Below are 13,229 nucleotides of genomic sequence, written 5' to 3'. Positions count from 1 at the left end.
CAGAAAGTAAAAAAAATTGTGTTCACTCACTAATTCATCAGACAAAGTTGGTAACAAAATAACACATGGGAAACAGGAGTGGCTTTGTTGGAGTCAAGAAAGCCTGAAAGTCTGCATTTTGTGGCTTTGGATGTTACCGTGAGAGTGTTTCTGCAGCCTAAAAGTTAAGTCTCCACCTTCCACCCACCTCCAAACAGATGGAGGAGCAACAGGAACAAAGGCTCTGAAAGAAAACACATTCTGTTCTCCTTTGTAACATTTCCCCTGAGAACAGTTCTGACCCCTCCAGTAAAGCCAAAAAGCCCCAATTTTGGCAAAGTTTGTGTCTGGATAAGAATATTCTCACTTAATATCCAAAGCATGGGATACAGACTAGCATGCTTTAGTGATTCCTTCTGTTTCACCTGCATTTTAAACCACCTGATGAAGAAGCCAGTGAGCACTGAAAACTAGCATCATGTTTTCTGCATCTCTAGGTATTATTTGTCCGTCTGTCAATGCACAGACCAAAAAATCATTTTCCAGGATTCTAGGCTACAGTTTGCTACAAGGTGCTATATCTGAATTTTGGTAAGTTGAAATGAAGCTGTATAAGCTGTATAAAGGACTATACATAGGATAGGGCATGGCTCCCAAACAATATATCAAGACTCACCAATGATTCATGGCAGCCTTCTACAACAGTCACCAGTCCAGGGTTTCCATGCACAATTTTAATGGAAAATTTTTGCTAGAGTAAACTTGAGCGCTAGCCAGCTAGAGGCCAGATCTATGTTTATTCAAAAGTGCCACTACTATTTAGAGCAGCATATAGAGGTTTATAAGTAGCTCATAAATTAAAAAGGTACTCATGTGTAATCTATAATAAGAAAATGGATCTACAGTACAACTATATAGTGTGTATCACCATGTAGGACTATTTTTACTTTCCAATGGCAGGCAGAATCTTAAAAGTTTGTATATGTACAGTAGTTTATGTATTATAATACCATCACCCATATTCTGGTCTGCCATAACATTTATTACAAGGGGTTCTTCCAAACAATGTGATTTGTTTTTGTAAGGAGATCCACAATTTTTCAAGCAAATGCCCATCCCATATCTAGCAATCCATGTATATAATTGAACCAGGGTATCTTATTATGAGAATATTTTGCCAAGTTCATTTAATTTTTCAAATTCTATCCTTCCCCTTCCTTTAAGAGTGGTCTGGGAAGATGTTTTGTTTAACATAAAGAAGAGATTTGTCAGATTTTTGGTATTGCTTACCTGGCTTGTTGTTGTGTGCCTTCAAGTCATTTCCAACTTATGGTGACCTGAAGGTTTGGGGCATGAGAGTGGACAACTCATCCAAGATCACCCAGTGAGTTTCCATGGCTAAGTGGGGAACTGAACCCTGAACTCCAGAGTCATAGTTCAGTGTTCAACCCACTCCATCATGCTTTCTTGGGTAGGGATAGACAAAAATAATAGGGACATGTTGAGGAGCAAAAAGGAAGTTTTAGTGTCATGCAGTCACCTCAAGCAGTAGCTTTTAGATGTACTGAAAGATCAGGAATTTATTAGTCATTTAAATCTGCTGTTATTGTATTTTCTCTGTCAGGGATGAGAAGTGTTACTTAGAATTTTATCCACAGGTGAAAATGAGGATCAGCTTTAATTCCAGGATAGTAGGCAAATTTCTGAGTTTCCCACAACTCTTCATTAGACTAGGCTGAACAGACATTGTGTATGTCATGAGATAACCTGCACACTTGTCAGTGACTCAACAACTATGTTTTTTCCATTTTCACACTTTGTAACTGTGGAGCTTATGGATAAAGCATCTGGCTACTTTTAGGCTTTCGTACTACTTGCCTGCTACTTATTCTGCTCCCATTTCTTTCCACTTTGTCTTCACTTTAGGAAGATTTCTGGAAAACAGGGCCTCATTCCCACTACCTTTTAAATTGGATCATGAATCGGTTTGAACCAGTTCAAATGACCCTGGTTCCCACTTAGTCTGAATCACTGAAGTGATTCCGACAGGGGGGCCATGCGCTAGACCCATTTAATCCACATCTCTTTGACACTGATTTTTTCCCGCTTCTTTTTTGATAAAACGATTCTGTGCAAGTGTGAACCGCATGCAGACTGGAATTGATTCAAATTTCCCCTTCAGCCAGAAATGGAACCGAATCATTTTCAGTCACTTCATTTGTAAATGGAAACCTCAAGTGGATTATTTTGGGGAGATTTGTAGTGGAAACCATGCTCCACTGTTGAATCAATCCATTGATTCGGATCACACACCAATTTATCTGTAAGTGGGAATGGGGCCCAGGGAAGCCTGCACACAGTTGTGAAATCATAACTGATCTTTATAAAGATAAAAGATATCACATGTCTAGGGGTTTTTGATTTTGGGTTTGTTCTTATGGATCAACATGTCCACTTTCATTTTGTATAGGAGATTTTTTTGCCTTAGGAGCCATCATAACTTGGTTAGACTTAAGTACTGTGCACCTTGACAAGGGATTGTGGTATTGGGGATTAGTTGCTCTGCTATTGGCAGAAAAATATTTTGGTGTGTATGACCCAAACTCCATCAAAACTGTGAAAAAGTCCAAATAATCCAAACTCTGCACTGTGATCTACAGAAGAATAAAAAAATAAGGATAACGAACATTTTCATTACTTTTAAAATTCTTTTCAAGCTATTGTAACCTTTTTAGTTCTTTAATTTTTTTGTCTTGTTTAAATGTTTGCCGTTCCCTGCAGGCACAGGAAAAAGCAAACTTCTGCACTTTTCCCTAGCTTGTGCATTCTTTCTTACTAATAAACTTTTGCCATCTTGACCACATTCTATGTTACTTGACCATACATGTCTCAGTTTCCATCTGTGAAATGTTGAAAGATTTGAGACTCTAGCCCAGTGGTTCCCAATCTGTGGGTCGGGACCCCTTTGGGGGTCGCCTAAGACCATCGGAAAACACATATTTGCATGTAGCAATGAAAATAATGTTATGGTTGGGGGTCACCACAACATGAGGAACTGTCTTAAAGGGTCACAGCATTAGGAAGGTTAAGAACCACTGCTCTAGCCAGAGGAGAAACAGGCCTAAGCACCAGTGGAAAACCTGAGAACCCCAGTGGGAAAGGCCATGAGCCCAGACTAAAATTGGTAACCACTGAATCTAGCTCCAGCATTAGCTCTGCATTATCATCTTTCTGCATGAGCTCTGAAATTAGCATGCCTGCGCCAGCACAGAATGATATAAGCCAAAAGTGTATTCCTCCAGGGCTTCCCAATTTATGAGTGTGGGAACAGGAGTCTTGGATAATTGCTGCCAGTCCTTGTGGTGCAAGATAATTATTAGGCATTCTCCCATTTACTGTTATGTTGATTGCCTTCTTGACCCCTGGACTAGTCACCTCAACATGACAATCCACATTTTCCACTGTGTTTTTTTTAAATATTGCCTCCCCTTTTCTTTTATTTCATTAATTATGTGGAAGGAGTAGAGAATCTTACCAATTGCTGTCAGCGGTATGTTAGTTTGCCTTTGTTGTTGCTGTGTGCCTTCTACTCACTTGGTTTTTTTGGCAAGATTTGTTCTGAGAGGAGTTTCATTTTAGAACAGCTTATATGGTAAATAAAAATGGCCAATACCATTGTTAAAAGAATATCTCATTTTTTCTCTAGAAACAACATTTCCCTTTCTTTTCGTCCAGTTCTCCAGCCATGAGCCTTTTACTATTGTTGGAGTCAACCTGCATTTTCCTGTTTTCCCAAGGTAAATATCTGACTTATATTTTCTATATATTGGAGGAGCAATGGCCTCACACACACACTGTTGCTACACATCTGGTGCAGCCACTAAACCAACATGTTTGTGGTGTCCAGACCATGATTTTAATTACAATGTACTACATAATCTTCCTGTTGGGTTACAGCAATGGAGACAGCAAATCAAAGACTAGATGGCTCATATAATAACACACCCTAATCTGATGAAAGAACACTTCTGTAAAAAACATTTCAGTATTTTAATAATCTTGTGTGTTGTGTTTCTTTAGAGCTTTGTTCTGACAATCTTTAAACATTCAGTAGTGTGGTTCTACTAATCCATGTCTCTTTCCTAACCCGCTAGCTGGTCCTTTACTTTCTGGCTACCTTCACTTCCAGTATTTCTTACAAAGACTGCTGAGAGTAATAGCACTGCTAAAGAAGTAGCTGGAAGGAGACTATACTATGCTAATAAAGCTTTAAAATACTTGCAAAATATGTTGTAGCTATTATGAAAGAACCCATATGAGGATTTGTACAATGATGCAATCCAGATCAAAGCAGCTCTTTCAGTTCCATTTCATCCACTCACATTGCAGACTAAAGCAGTTATGTTTAATGTTTCAGATAAAGTGGGCCCTTGGTATCTGCTAGGTGTTGGTTTCAGGACCCCTTATGGATACCCGAATCCATGGGTGCTCAAGCTCCATTATATACAATGAGGTAGTAAAATGGTGTCTCTTATATAAAATTGCAAAATCAAGGTTTGCTTTTTGGATTAAAAAAATATTTTCAAGCTGTTGATGATTGAATCCATGCATGCACAATTTGTGGATGCAGAGGTCCAACCCCTGTTCTTTGGTTTGTGTTCCCTTATAGGTGGGGTTAGCATAAATTTCTCTGTCCAGGAACAGCCAGTGGCTTCCATGATGGAGTTTAATTAATCCACTTATAATTTTAGTCCACCCTTTGAAGGAATGATCCTATAGGGTTCAGCACCTTGGATAGCTGCTTTAAAATCAGGAATGAAATCTTGAATGCATTCAATGATCTCTTGACTTGGAAGCCACCAGATGTCATTACTTTTGACAAGAATTAGTAAACTGTTGGGAGTTAAATGCCAACAGTAGACAGAGCTGAAAATAGTGGAAGACAGCCATGCAAAAAAAGTGGTAGAGCTACCCCTTTTTCTTTTTAATTTTATTTTCCTGACATTCCTTTCCTTCCCTAACATGTGATTGTCAGAGGAAGGGCAGATTACTGTGAAAGAGATCTGAACTGAGGGTTTTTGAGATTCCCATGAGGGTCATAGAGATGCCCACCCCTTTTCCTATAGGATTCTTTCGCACTACATAGTTAGTGCACGACAATTTCATAGCAACAGCCTGTGGACTCCTGGGAGTTTATAGTTTGGTGAGGCACTTAAACTCTCTGAGAATTATAAATGTTCTACTAAAATGCAAATCCCAGGATTATTACATGACAAAAGAAAACTGAGACGCAGCAAGAGAGAAGCAACTTTCTCCTTGCCTCTCCACATGCCATCAAAGCACATCCATTTTCTTTCTGAGGGAGATGGTAATAAAAGCATGTCTTGTGTCACATTGGAAAAATCTGCTTGGCAAAATGTGTGCTTTTATTACCATCTTCCTCTAGAAGGAAAACAGAAGTGCTGACAGCATGTGGAGAGGCAAGGATAAAGTCTCTTCTCTCTTGTTGTGTGGCTTTCTTTTATCATGCAATAAAGTTCTAGTTTATCTATAGTTGGGAAAGCTAGATAATGGTTGGCGCAGATGCCTTTTTTAAAAAGTAAAAACAAACTACCCCATCCCAAACAGGAACATCCCTTAGTTTGGTTCAGTATTCTTCCAGCAGTTGTCTGAGACCTCATCTGCACCATGGAAATGATGCAGTTTGACAACCCTTTAACTGTCATAACTGAATGCTATGGAATCCTGAGATTTGTAGTTTGTTGTGGCACCAGAGCTCTTTGATAGAGAAGGCTAAATATCTCACAAAGCTACAAGTCCCAGAATTTCATAGCACAGAACCATGGCAGTTAAAGTGGTATCAAGCTGCATTATTTCTGTGGTGCAGATGCAACCTGAAAGTAGTGCTTTCTAGAGATATTCTTAAGATATTTTAGTAGTAATAGACTAATAACCTTGGCAACAGTTTGATCCTACACTTCCTCATCTCACACAAATCTTTGGGATAATAGCTTTTGAATGAACTTTGACTGATCATTTTTCAAATCTCCCATTGTTTGCTCTTTAATGTAATATATCTTTTAAAGTAATGGAATGATTTTTAATTATGACAATGATAGTCCAGCTTGTCAGGGTGAACTGAGGGAGTGGGAAGCTTGAGGGCATATTTATCAGTTGTGATTAATTAAAATATCATTATTGTTATTATTTTAAAAAATGATCCTACAGCACTGATGTCACAGAGCACTCAAGAACTGCATGTCAGCCAGGAAACCATTGAAAAAATTTCAGCTGCTGGCCAATGTAAGTGATTTTGTTTCCTGCTTCCAATGGCGATTTGACTACCTTATTTTACCCACATCCTGCACATTCATATATATTTACGTCTCCCCTTAATTATCCATAAAGGAAACATGGGAATGCTGAACCTGTCCCACATTTCAGAACATAGGCCAGGCTCATATTAACAGGTTAACAGGTTAAGATTTGGCTCTCAAGAGTGACTTTGACAAGTGAATGTATACCAAGTGCAAAGTGATGAAGAATACATATGTGAAATGCCTAGCAACTCTGATTAAGTAGTAAAGGTGCCAATGAATTTCTAAAGGTGCTAAATTAACATGGAACTAAGGTCTAATCTGTACTGCAGAAATAAGGACATGACTTTAACTGCCCTGGCTCAAAGCTATGGAACCTTGGGATTTAATATTTCACAAAACTACAAATCCCATATCATTGAGCCATGGCTGTTAAAGTGGTGTCAAACTGCATTATTTCTACAGTGTAGATTAGATCTAAGTTAATTTCTTCACTGGTAGAAATCAGAGAATAAGGTGACAGGAAGAGAAGACATGGAAAGATCCCCAATAGCATCAGAATGTAGTCACACTGCACTATTACCATGCTGTATTCCACTTTAACTACCATGGCACCATCCCATGCAATCTTGGGATTTATAATTTAGAGAAGTATTTAAAATTCTCAGCCACAGAGCATTGGTGCTTCAGCAAATTACAAAGTTCAGGATTGCACAGGATGTTGCTGTGGTAGTTAAAGAATGCAATGCTATATTTGCGTATTGTGAATGGATGCTCATTTTACATCTCATAGAGGTTAGGATAGGTGGACTGGGAGACTTTGGGTCACTGAAAACCACTTAGGTTTATCACTGCTGCTCTAAGACATCTTTCACTCTGAAGTACTGAGTGTGGTTGTATTTACACAAAGTCCCTCTAAGCAGTTTGAAAGGTGGAAATGGGAAGAACAGTATTGACCCTGATTTAATTCTCATTGCTGATGCCATGGAATTGCCATGATCCAGAAAGCTGGTTACTCTGCTTCTCATGAAATGAATATAGATCATCAGAGAGAGAGAGAGAGAGTCCTGCTTTGGAATGGATGAGTGGGTGGATGGATGGATTTTCCTGGTTTTCTCCCAGAGCAGGTATCTTATAACAAGTTACAACGTACAGCTAAAATCTTATTGTATGAAAGTTAAAAGCAATTAAACAAATGATTCTGTTAAAAGGATTGTTAAAATAGTTTCAAAAACACATTAAAACATAATAATAGAAAATACAAAAGCACAAAATACCCTAAGGGGTGGCGTGCAGCTGCCCCATTCCTGGCTGGATTGGGGCCTCTGTAACCTCATGCCACAGCCCCAATCCGGCCTCTGGAGGGTACAAAAATGAATCACAAAAAGCAGCTTCTTTTTGTGCCCTCCAAAGGACGCCATAGCTGTGGCAGCACAGCTATATGGCACCCCTTTGGTGCTGTGTCATCTGGATACAGCACCGGAGGGGTGTCATGATGCCATGCACCATCTGGAGCAGCACACAATGTCATGGTGCCCTGGTGGCGTCATCAAGGGTCATCTGGATAGAATGCCCTGACTCTATCTCCAGGCCTGCACAAAATGCCGGTCTGTACAGGGCCTAAAAGACTTCTGCCACATGAGTTTAGAAGCCAAAGTCTAGCCTAAATAAAAGAAAATTTTCTCTGAGGATGAAACAATGACAGCTGTGTTCTCTTTTTCTCTCACTCTTTCTGTGTTTGTGTGTAAAAACAGAAAACAGGAGTCTTGTGTCAATCTTCCCCACAGTTTTGCACGTGTTGCTCTCCTCTACTGATAGCAACATATAATATATCCTGCTTGACTCCTCTGGCTGTGAAGTCTCATAGATTCTGTCTCTACATTTTGCTAATAGAGCTCTGGCATTATTCTCTGTTGCTAAAACAAAAGTGTCTTAATCCTGTTGAATTAGAAGTGCAATGGACTATCAATAGGCAGGAATGATCGAGGTTACTGTATAAAATATGACGTTGGAGGCCTTCAGTGGAACTCTCTCAGACTTTGAATCCCTTTTAATCTGTTAAGGGAGGGGTGCAAATCATATTTTAAATCCTACTAACTAGGCAAAAATCCACACTAAGAAGGATAATGATGTATTGTCCTGGATAGGAAGGTGGGAGGAAGAGAAAGGGAGGGAAAGAGATGCTCTCTATAGCAGCACTATTTTAAAACATACTTTTGTCACTGCCTTTTGTTCAAACTATACAAAATTCTGGTCTTTTTGGAGACTGAGATTTTTGCACTTAGTTCATTTTCTATCCCATACTCTCTGAAAGAAATAACATGGCAAATTGTTGCAAATTAAAATGGGCTAACTGCAGTTCAAGGAGGGGAAAACAGCAATAAAATAGATATATAGAAACAAATACAAGTATATATCAATATATATAGATACAAGAGTGGATAGGTATCAACAGTATACAAATGTGTGTATGTTGTGTGCCTTCGAGTTGTTTCTGGTTTATAGCAAACCTAAAGCAATTGGGTTTTTTGGCAAAATTTATTCAGAGCAGGTTTTCCATTGCCTTCATGAATATTTTCTCTGGCTGGCTGTCTCAGGTGAGCAAAGTGTTATTTCATTACTGAAGTGTAATTTCTCAGCATCTTTCATCTTTAGCTATTTATGCTGGCTGGGCTGCTGAGACTTACAGTCCAACAATAACTAGAAGGTTGCATTTTTCACCACTCCAATTATATATGTCACACAAATGTCCAAATCAACCTTGCACTGCTGGCTAGCTTGGCCTTCTCAACCTGGAAGCCCTCCAGATTACAGTTTTCATTATCCTTTGACTATGCTATGTGGAGTTGTAGTCTAAAACAAAGTTAAGGCAGCTGTTCTGCATGTTTTGCCAATGAAGTGTTTCCTTCAGCCCCCTACATGCAGACACCATATGTAAGTGCCCTGATATCCCCTTGATCCAGCTTTATTTTGGTATTGCATTGCTGGATGCCAGCATAGGCTGCAGAGGCTGCAAAGACATACAAAACACCAGAAAAGATAGTATTTCAAATATGGCACATAGATCCCAGACATGTGCATGGCTGAGAACAAAGGTTGAAGAGGCTTGCTAGAGGAGGCATCCCAACCCCAGCTCTGCTTTTCTTATGAAAATGAAAAGTCAAAAGATGAGTTTTTGCCAACTGATCAAACAAAACTGGATTTTGTTTTATTCTCTGCTTTGTTATAAGTACCTTCCATGTCTACTCATTTTGGGGTATTTCAATTCTTATTGTTGTGTTGTAAAGTCAATGAAGCTATCATCAATCAAATCTTTTTCATCTTCTGGATATCAGAACAATCCACCACTTTGGATCTCTTCTAGCAGGCTTTTCCCGAATAAACTACTCTACATTTATGTGATGACTCTGCCACTGTTATTGGTTTTTAATAGTTATGTAATTTTAAATCTTATATTGTTTAATTTTTTTAAGGGGGGATACTTTGTATATATGGATGTACTATTTTAACTGTTGTAAGCTGCTTTGATTTTTTAACAAAAAGTGGGGGGAAATTAAAGTTTTATTTTATTATTTATTATTTAACCTTTTTGGTTATTTTGAAGGACTATCAAGTCTTTTTTTCTCATAAAGTCACCTTGACCTGGGGCTAGTTTTACTGTATAAATATGACTAGGAAAACTTACCTTAGCTCTGTATGCTGGATGTTAGAGTGAGTTATTCTTGTATGTGTGTTCTTTCTAAGGAGATATCACATATGGACAAATAACCTGACTGCTCCCTAATGGCATGCAGCTGGGTTGCAGGATGCAGGCAAATATTATCACTTGTAATTCGCCACCGATTCCACTGGGTGATTGCATCTCAGGTGCATCTTGGGTTCCAGGCGCACTTTGGAGGCTGCTTTTCAAAGACAGAAAGCTCCCAGCTTTTAAAAGCAGCCTCCAAAGTGCACTTGGGACCCGGGATGCAGCCGGGATGCAATCGCAACAAATTATGAGCGATAATACCCACATGCATCCCACAACCCAGCTGCTAGGGACCAGTCAGGTTATTTGTCCATGTGGTAATCTCCTTATTCTTTCCAAATAAAAGTTTTCTTAGTTCACTCACAATAAAATTTTAAAATAATACAATTTTAAATTAGTCTCAAGATTTTCCATCAGTGAGTATTGGTATAGATTGGTGTTTCCAGTCCTGACATTACCATCAGCAAGTATTGGTATAGATTGGTCTTTCCAGTCCTGACATTACCTCCTTCTTGTAAGCCAAGCCAACTTTTCCAACTTACTAAAGAGCGACAGCTACTAGTAGCGGAGGTTCCCTGAGCCTGGCATCTTTGTGGATAAGACATCCCAAAAGACTGGTTAGTCCCTTGCCCCCATCCATGTATTTAACATGGACATCTGGGCAAGGTAACCCAGGCATATAGGTCTGTGCACAAACTAAAATCCCACAAGCCTGGAATTCTAGCACGCAAAAACAGCTTGTACAGTAGGCCCTTGGTATTTACTGAGGTTTGATTTCAGGAAAACCCCACCACCACCACCACCACCATGGATACTAAAATTCATGGATGCTCATGTCTCATGATATACAGTGGCACAGTAAAATGGCATCCCTTATATAAAATGGCAAAATCAAAGTTTGCTTTTTGGAATTTTTTTTTAATATTTTTATGCTATGGACAGTTGAACCCATGGAACCAGAATGTGTGGCTATTGAGGGCCAACTGTACATGTAAGGTCTACTGCTCCGTTGTTCAACCTGGATTACACAGTGGCATGGGTCCTGGCTATCTGTTCTAATAATGTTGCCCCCCCCCCAATTCTTATTCAAACATGAACATGGAAGCAAAATAAATCAATTGCAGATCAAGCATAATAGAAACTGATCTTGTTCCATGTGAATTTTATTGTTATTCCATGAATCACCTTACCTTGCATCCTGTGTACAATTTCTCCAAAGAGTATAACTCCTTTTTATTATTATGCAAAGGGATCTTGTAGCACTTTTGGGACTAACTGTGCAAAAGAAGTTGTGGCATAAGTTTTTGTAGACTTGGTCTATTTCCTCAAATGCTATAAGACCCCTTTGCATTACTGATATTGCAGACTAACACAGTTATGTCTTTGAATTCATTATTATTATTATTATTATTATTATTATTTTATTAGAACAATTTACATCACATTCTCCCATGAACCAAACCTGCACTTTGGTTAGGTGGGTAACTTTTAAAAAAACACACAACATAAAATAATAATTAAGAGTTTGAAGGAAGGGGATAGAAACAGCATAGGAGAGCACTAAAACATCAGAGGTGTGTATGTGTTAAAGAGTCCCATATTAAATCCACTGCAGTTTTCTCATGGATGAAAATTTTTCAAGCATCAATGGAAATGGGAGGGGTCTGACTTGCTGCCCCACATATTCACTCCCTACATTCCCTCAAAATACAGAGGAGGGAGTGATGGTTCACAGCAAATGGAGGGCCCTTCAGGGGAAGGAAGAAACTGCTGTTGTGCAAATAGACTTCTGCTCATGTAATATTAACTTCCACCCACTCACCCAATGCCATTGCTCCAATAAAAATTAAACCAACCCCTGCCTTTTCATGGCTTCTTATATTTATCTGTGTGTGGGGAGAAAGAGAAAAAGACACACACACACACTCTCTCTCACACACACACACACGGAGTGCCGATCATTGATATAAATTAGCCACTATAACCTGAGAAATGAAGATTCTTACAATCTGTTTCTGATTTTTTTTTGCCCACTGATTTCACTGTATGATCTTCAAAGGAGCCACCTGGACAGTTGATAACATTCTTGTACTCTCATTTGGTGCTGTGGCTTTTTGCTAGTAATTTTCCTGTTCCCGATCCATTTCTCCTGTCTGTAAATGCTCGCATCCACCCACACCCCAAGTATACAGAATCTTTATGATGAGTGAAATGAGTTTCTCCAATTTTCCAGAGGCATTTTATGCTTTGCACATTTTCACAGGACCCTCCCTGTGAAGAGAAAGAAGAACCTTAAGTTAATCCAGCCCTCTGAGAACATGAAGCTTGTACCTTGGCACACAAACACACACGGCAACCAATAATTGCTTTTCAGGCAAGTTGGTGCGTGCTAGGGTAACATCAGAACAGTCTCCAAAGAACCTGATGCTGGTATAAAATCAGCTATACGAAATTTGTTTCAGTTAAACCAAATTCACAAATATTTCTACAACCTTGTTGCTGCAAGAACCCTTATGGTTCCTCTAGGGGGAACCTAAAATCCTTTTCAGATAGTTTTAAAGTTTTTAAAGTTTTTAAAAGCTTCCAAAATGATTAACATTCTGTATATATTTACAGAGAAAATGTGTGATTTCTTTTGGAGCAGAGGCAGTAATGATTAACCAGCCATTTACAGTTGTTGTTGATAGTGTGACTTCCACTTGTCTCAGAGTGTTAGAGATAATTTGGTACTTTGTTCTTTATCCCTCCATGAAAGTGCATATGGCATGAAGGTTAGTTTTTGGGCAAAGGTGCACAACCTGCCTACAGTGGCATCACTAAGACTGGCATTACCCAGGATGGTAATTCATGGTGTAACCCCCCCCCTTGACCTCCTCTCATACCATACCATACCCTTAGAAATGTTGTTTTTTTTTGTACTAATACTACTCATAAATTGCAATTCCCATATATCACTGAATGTAATGGTAATAGTTATGACATAAAACAACTAGCAAAATTAAAATTATACCTTTAAATTACAGTATCATATGCACAGCCTGAATGTATTTACACATACATAGTTATATGTGGTTAAAGTGAAAATTTGGTAAGATTTGTTGTTATTGAATAAAATTTTAAAATAATACAATTTTAAATTAGTTAATTAATTAAATTGTTTTAAAGTTAATTTTAATTTTTTTTTA

General features: G+C 38.6%; 1 protein-coding gene across 1 annotated transcript in view; it reads left to right on the top strand.

Annotated features, from left to right (window-relative positions):
• VWA2 (von Willebrand factor A domain containing 2) overlaps positions 1–13,229 on the top strand; it is a 74,803-nt gene that overhangs the window by 13,037 nt on the left and 48,537 nt on the right. The window contains exons 3-4 of the mRNA XM_042458491.1: positions 3,686–3,776; positions 6,208–6,282. Coding sequence (XP_042314425.1) covers positions 3,686–3,776; positions 6,208–6,282 — 166 coding nt within the window. The remainder of the gene's footprint in view (positions 1–3,685; positions 3,777–6,207; positions 6,283–13,229) is intronic.

Source organism: Sceloporus undulatus, chromosome 3, assembly GCF_019175285.1.
Source record: "Sceloporus undulatus isolate JIND9_A2432 ecotype Alabama chromosome 3, SceUnd_v1.1, whole genome shotgun sequence".
Classification (NCBI taxonomy): Eukaryota; Metazoa; Chordata; class Lepidosauria; order Squamata; family Phrynosomatidae; genus Sceloporus; species Sceloporus undulatus.
The sequence above is the reverse complement of the archived record's forward strand: the minus strand, read 5'-3'. Positions and strand labels throughout refer to the sequence as shown.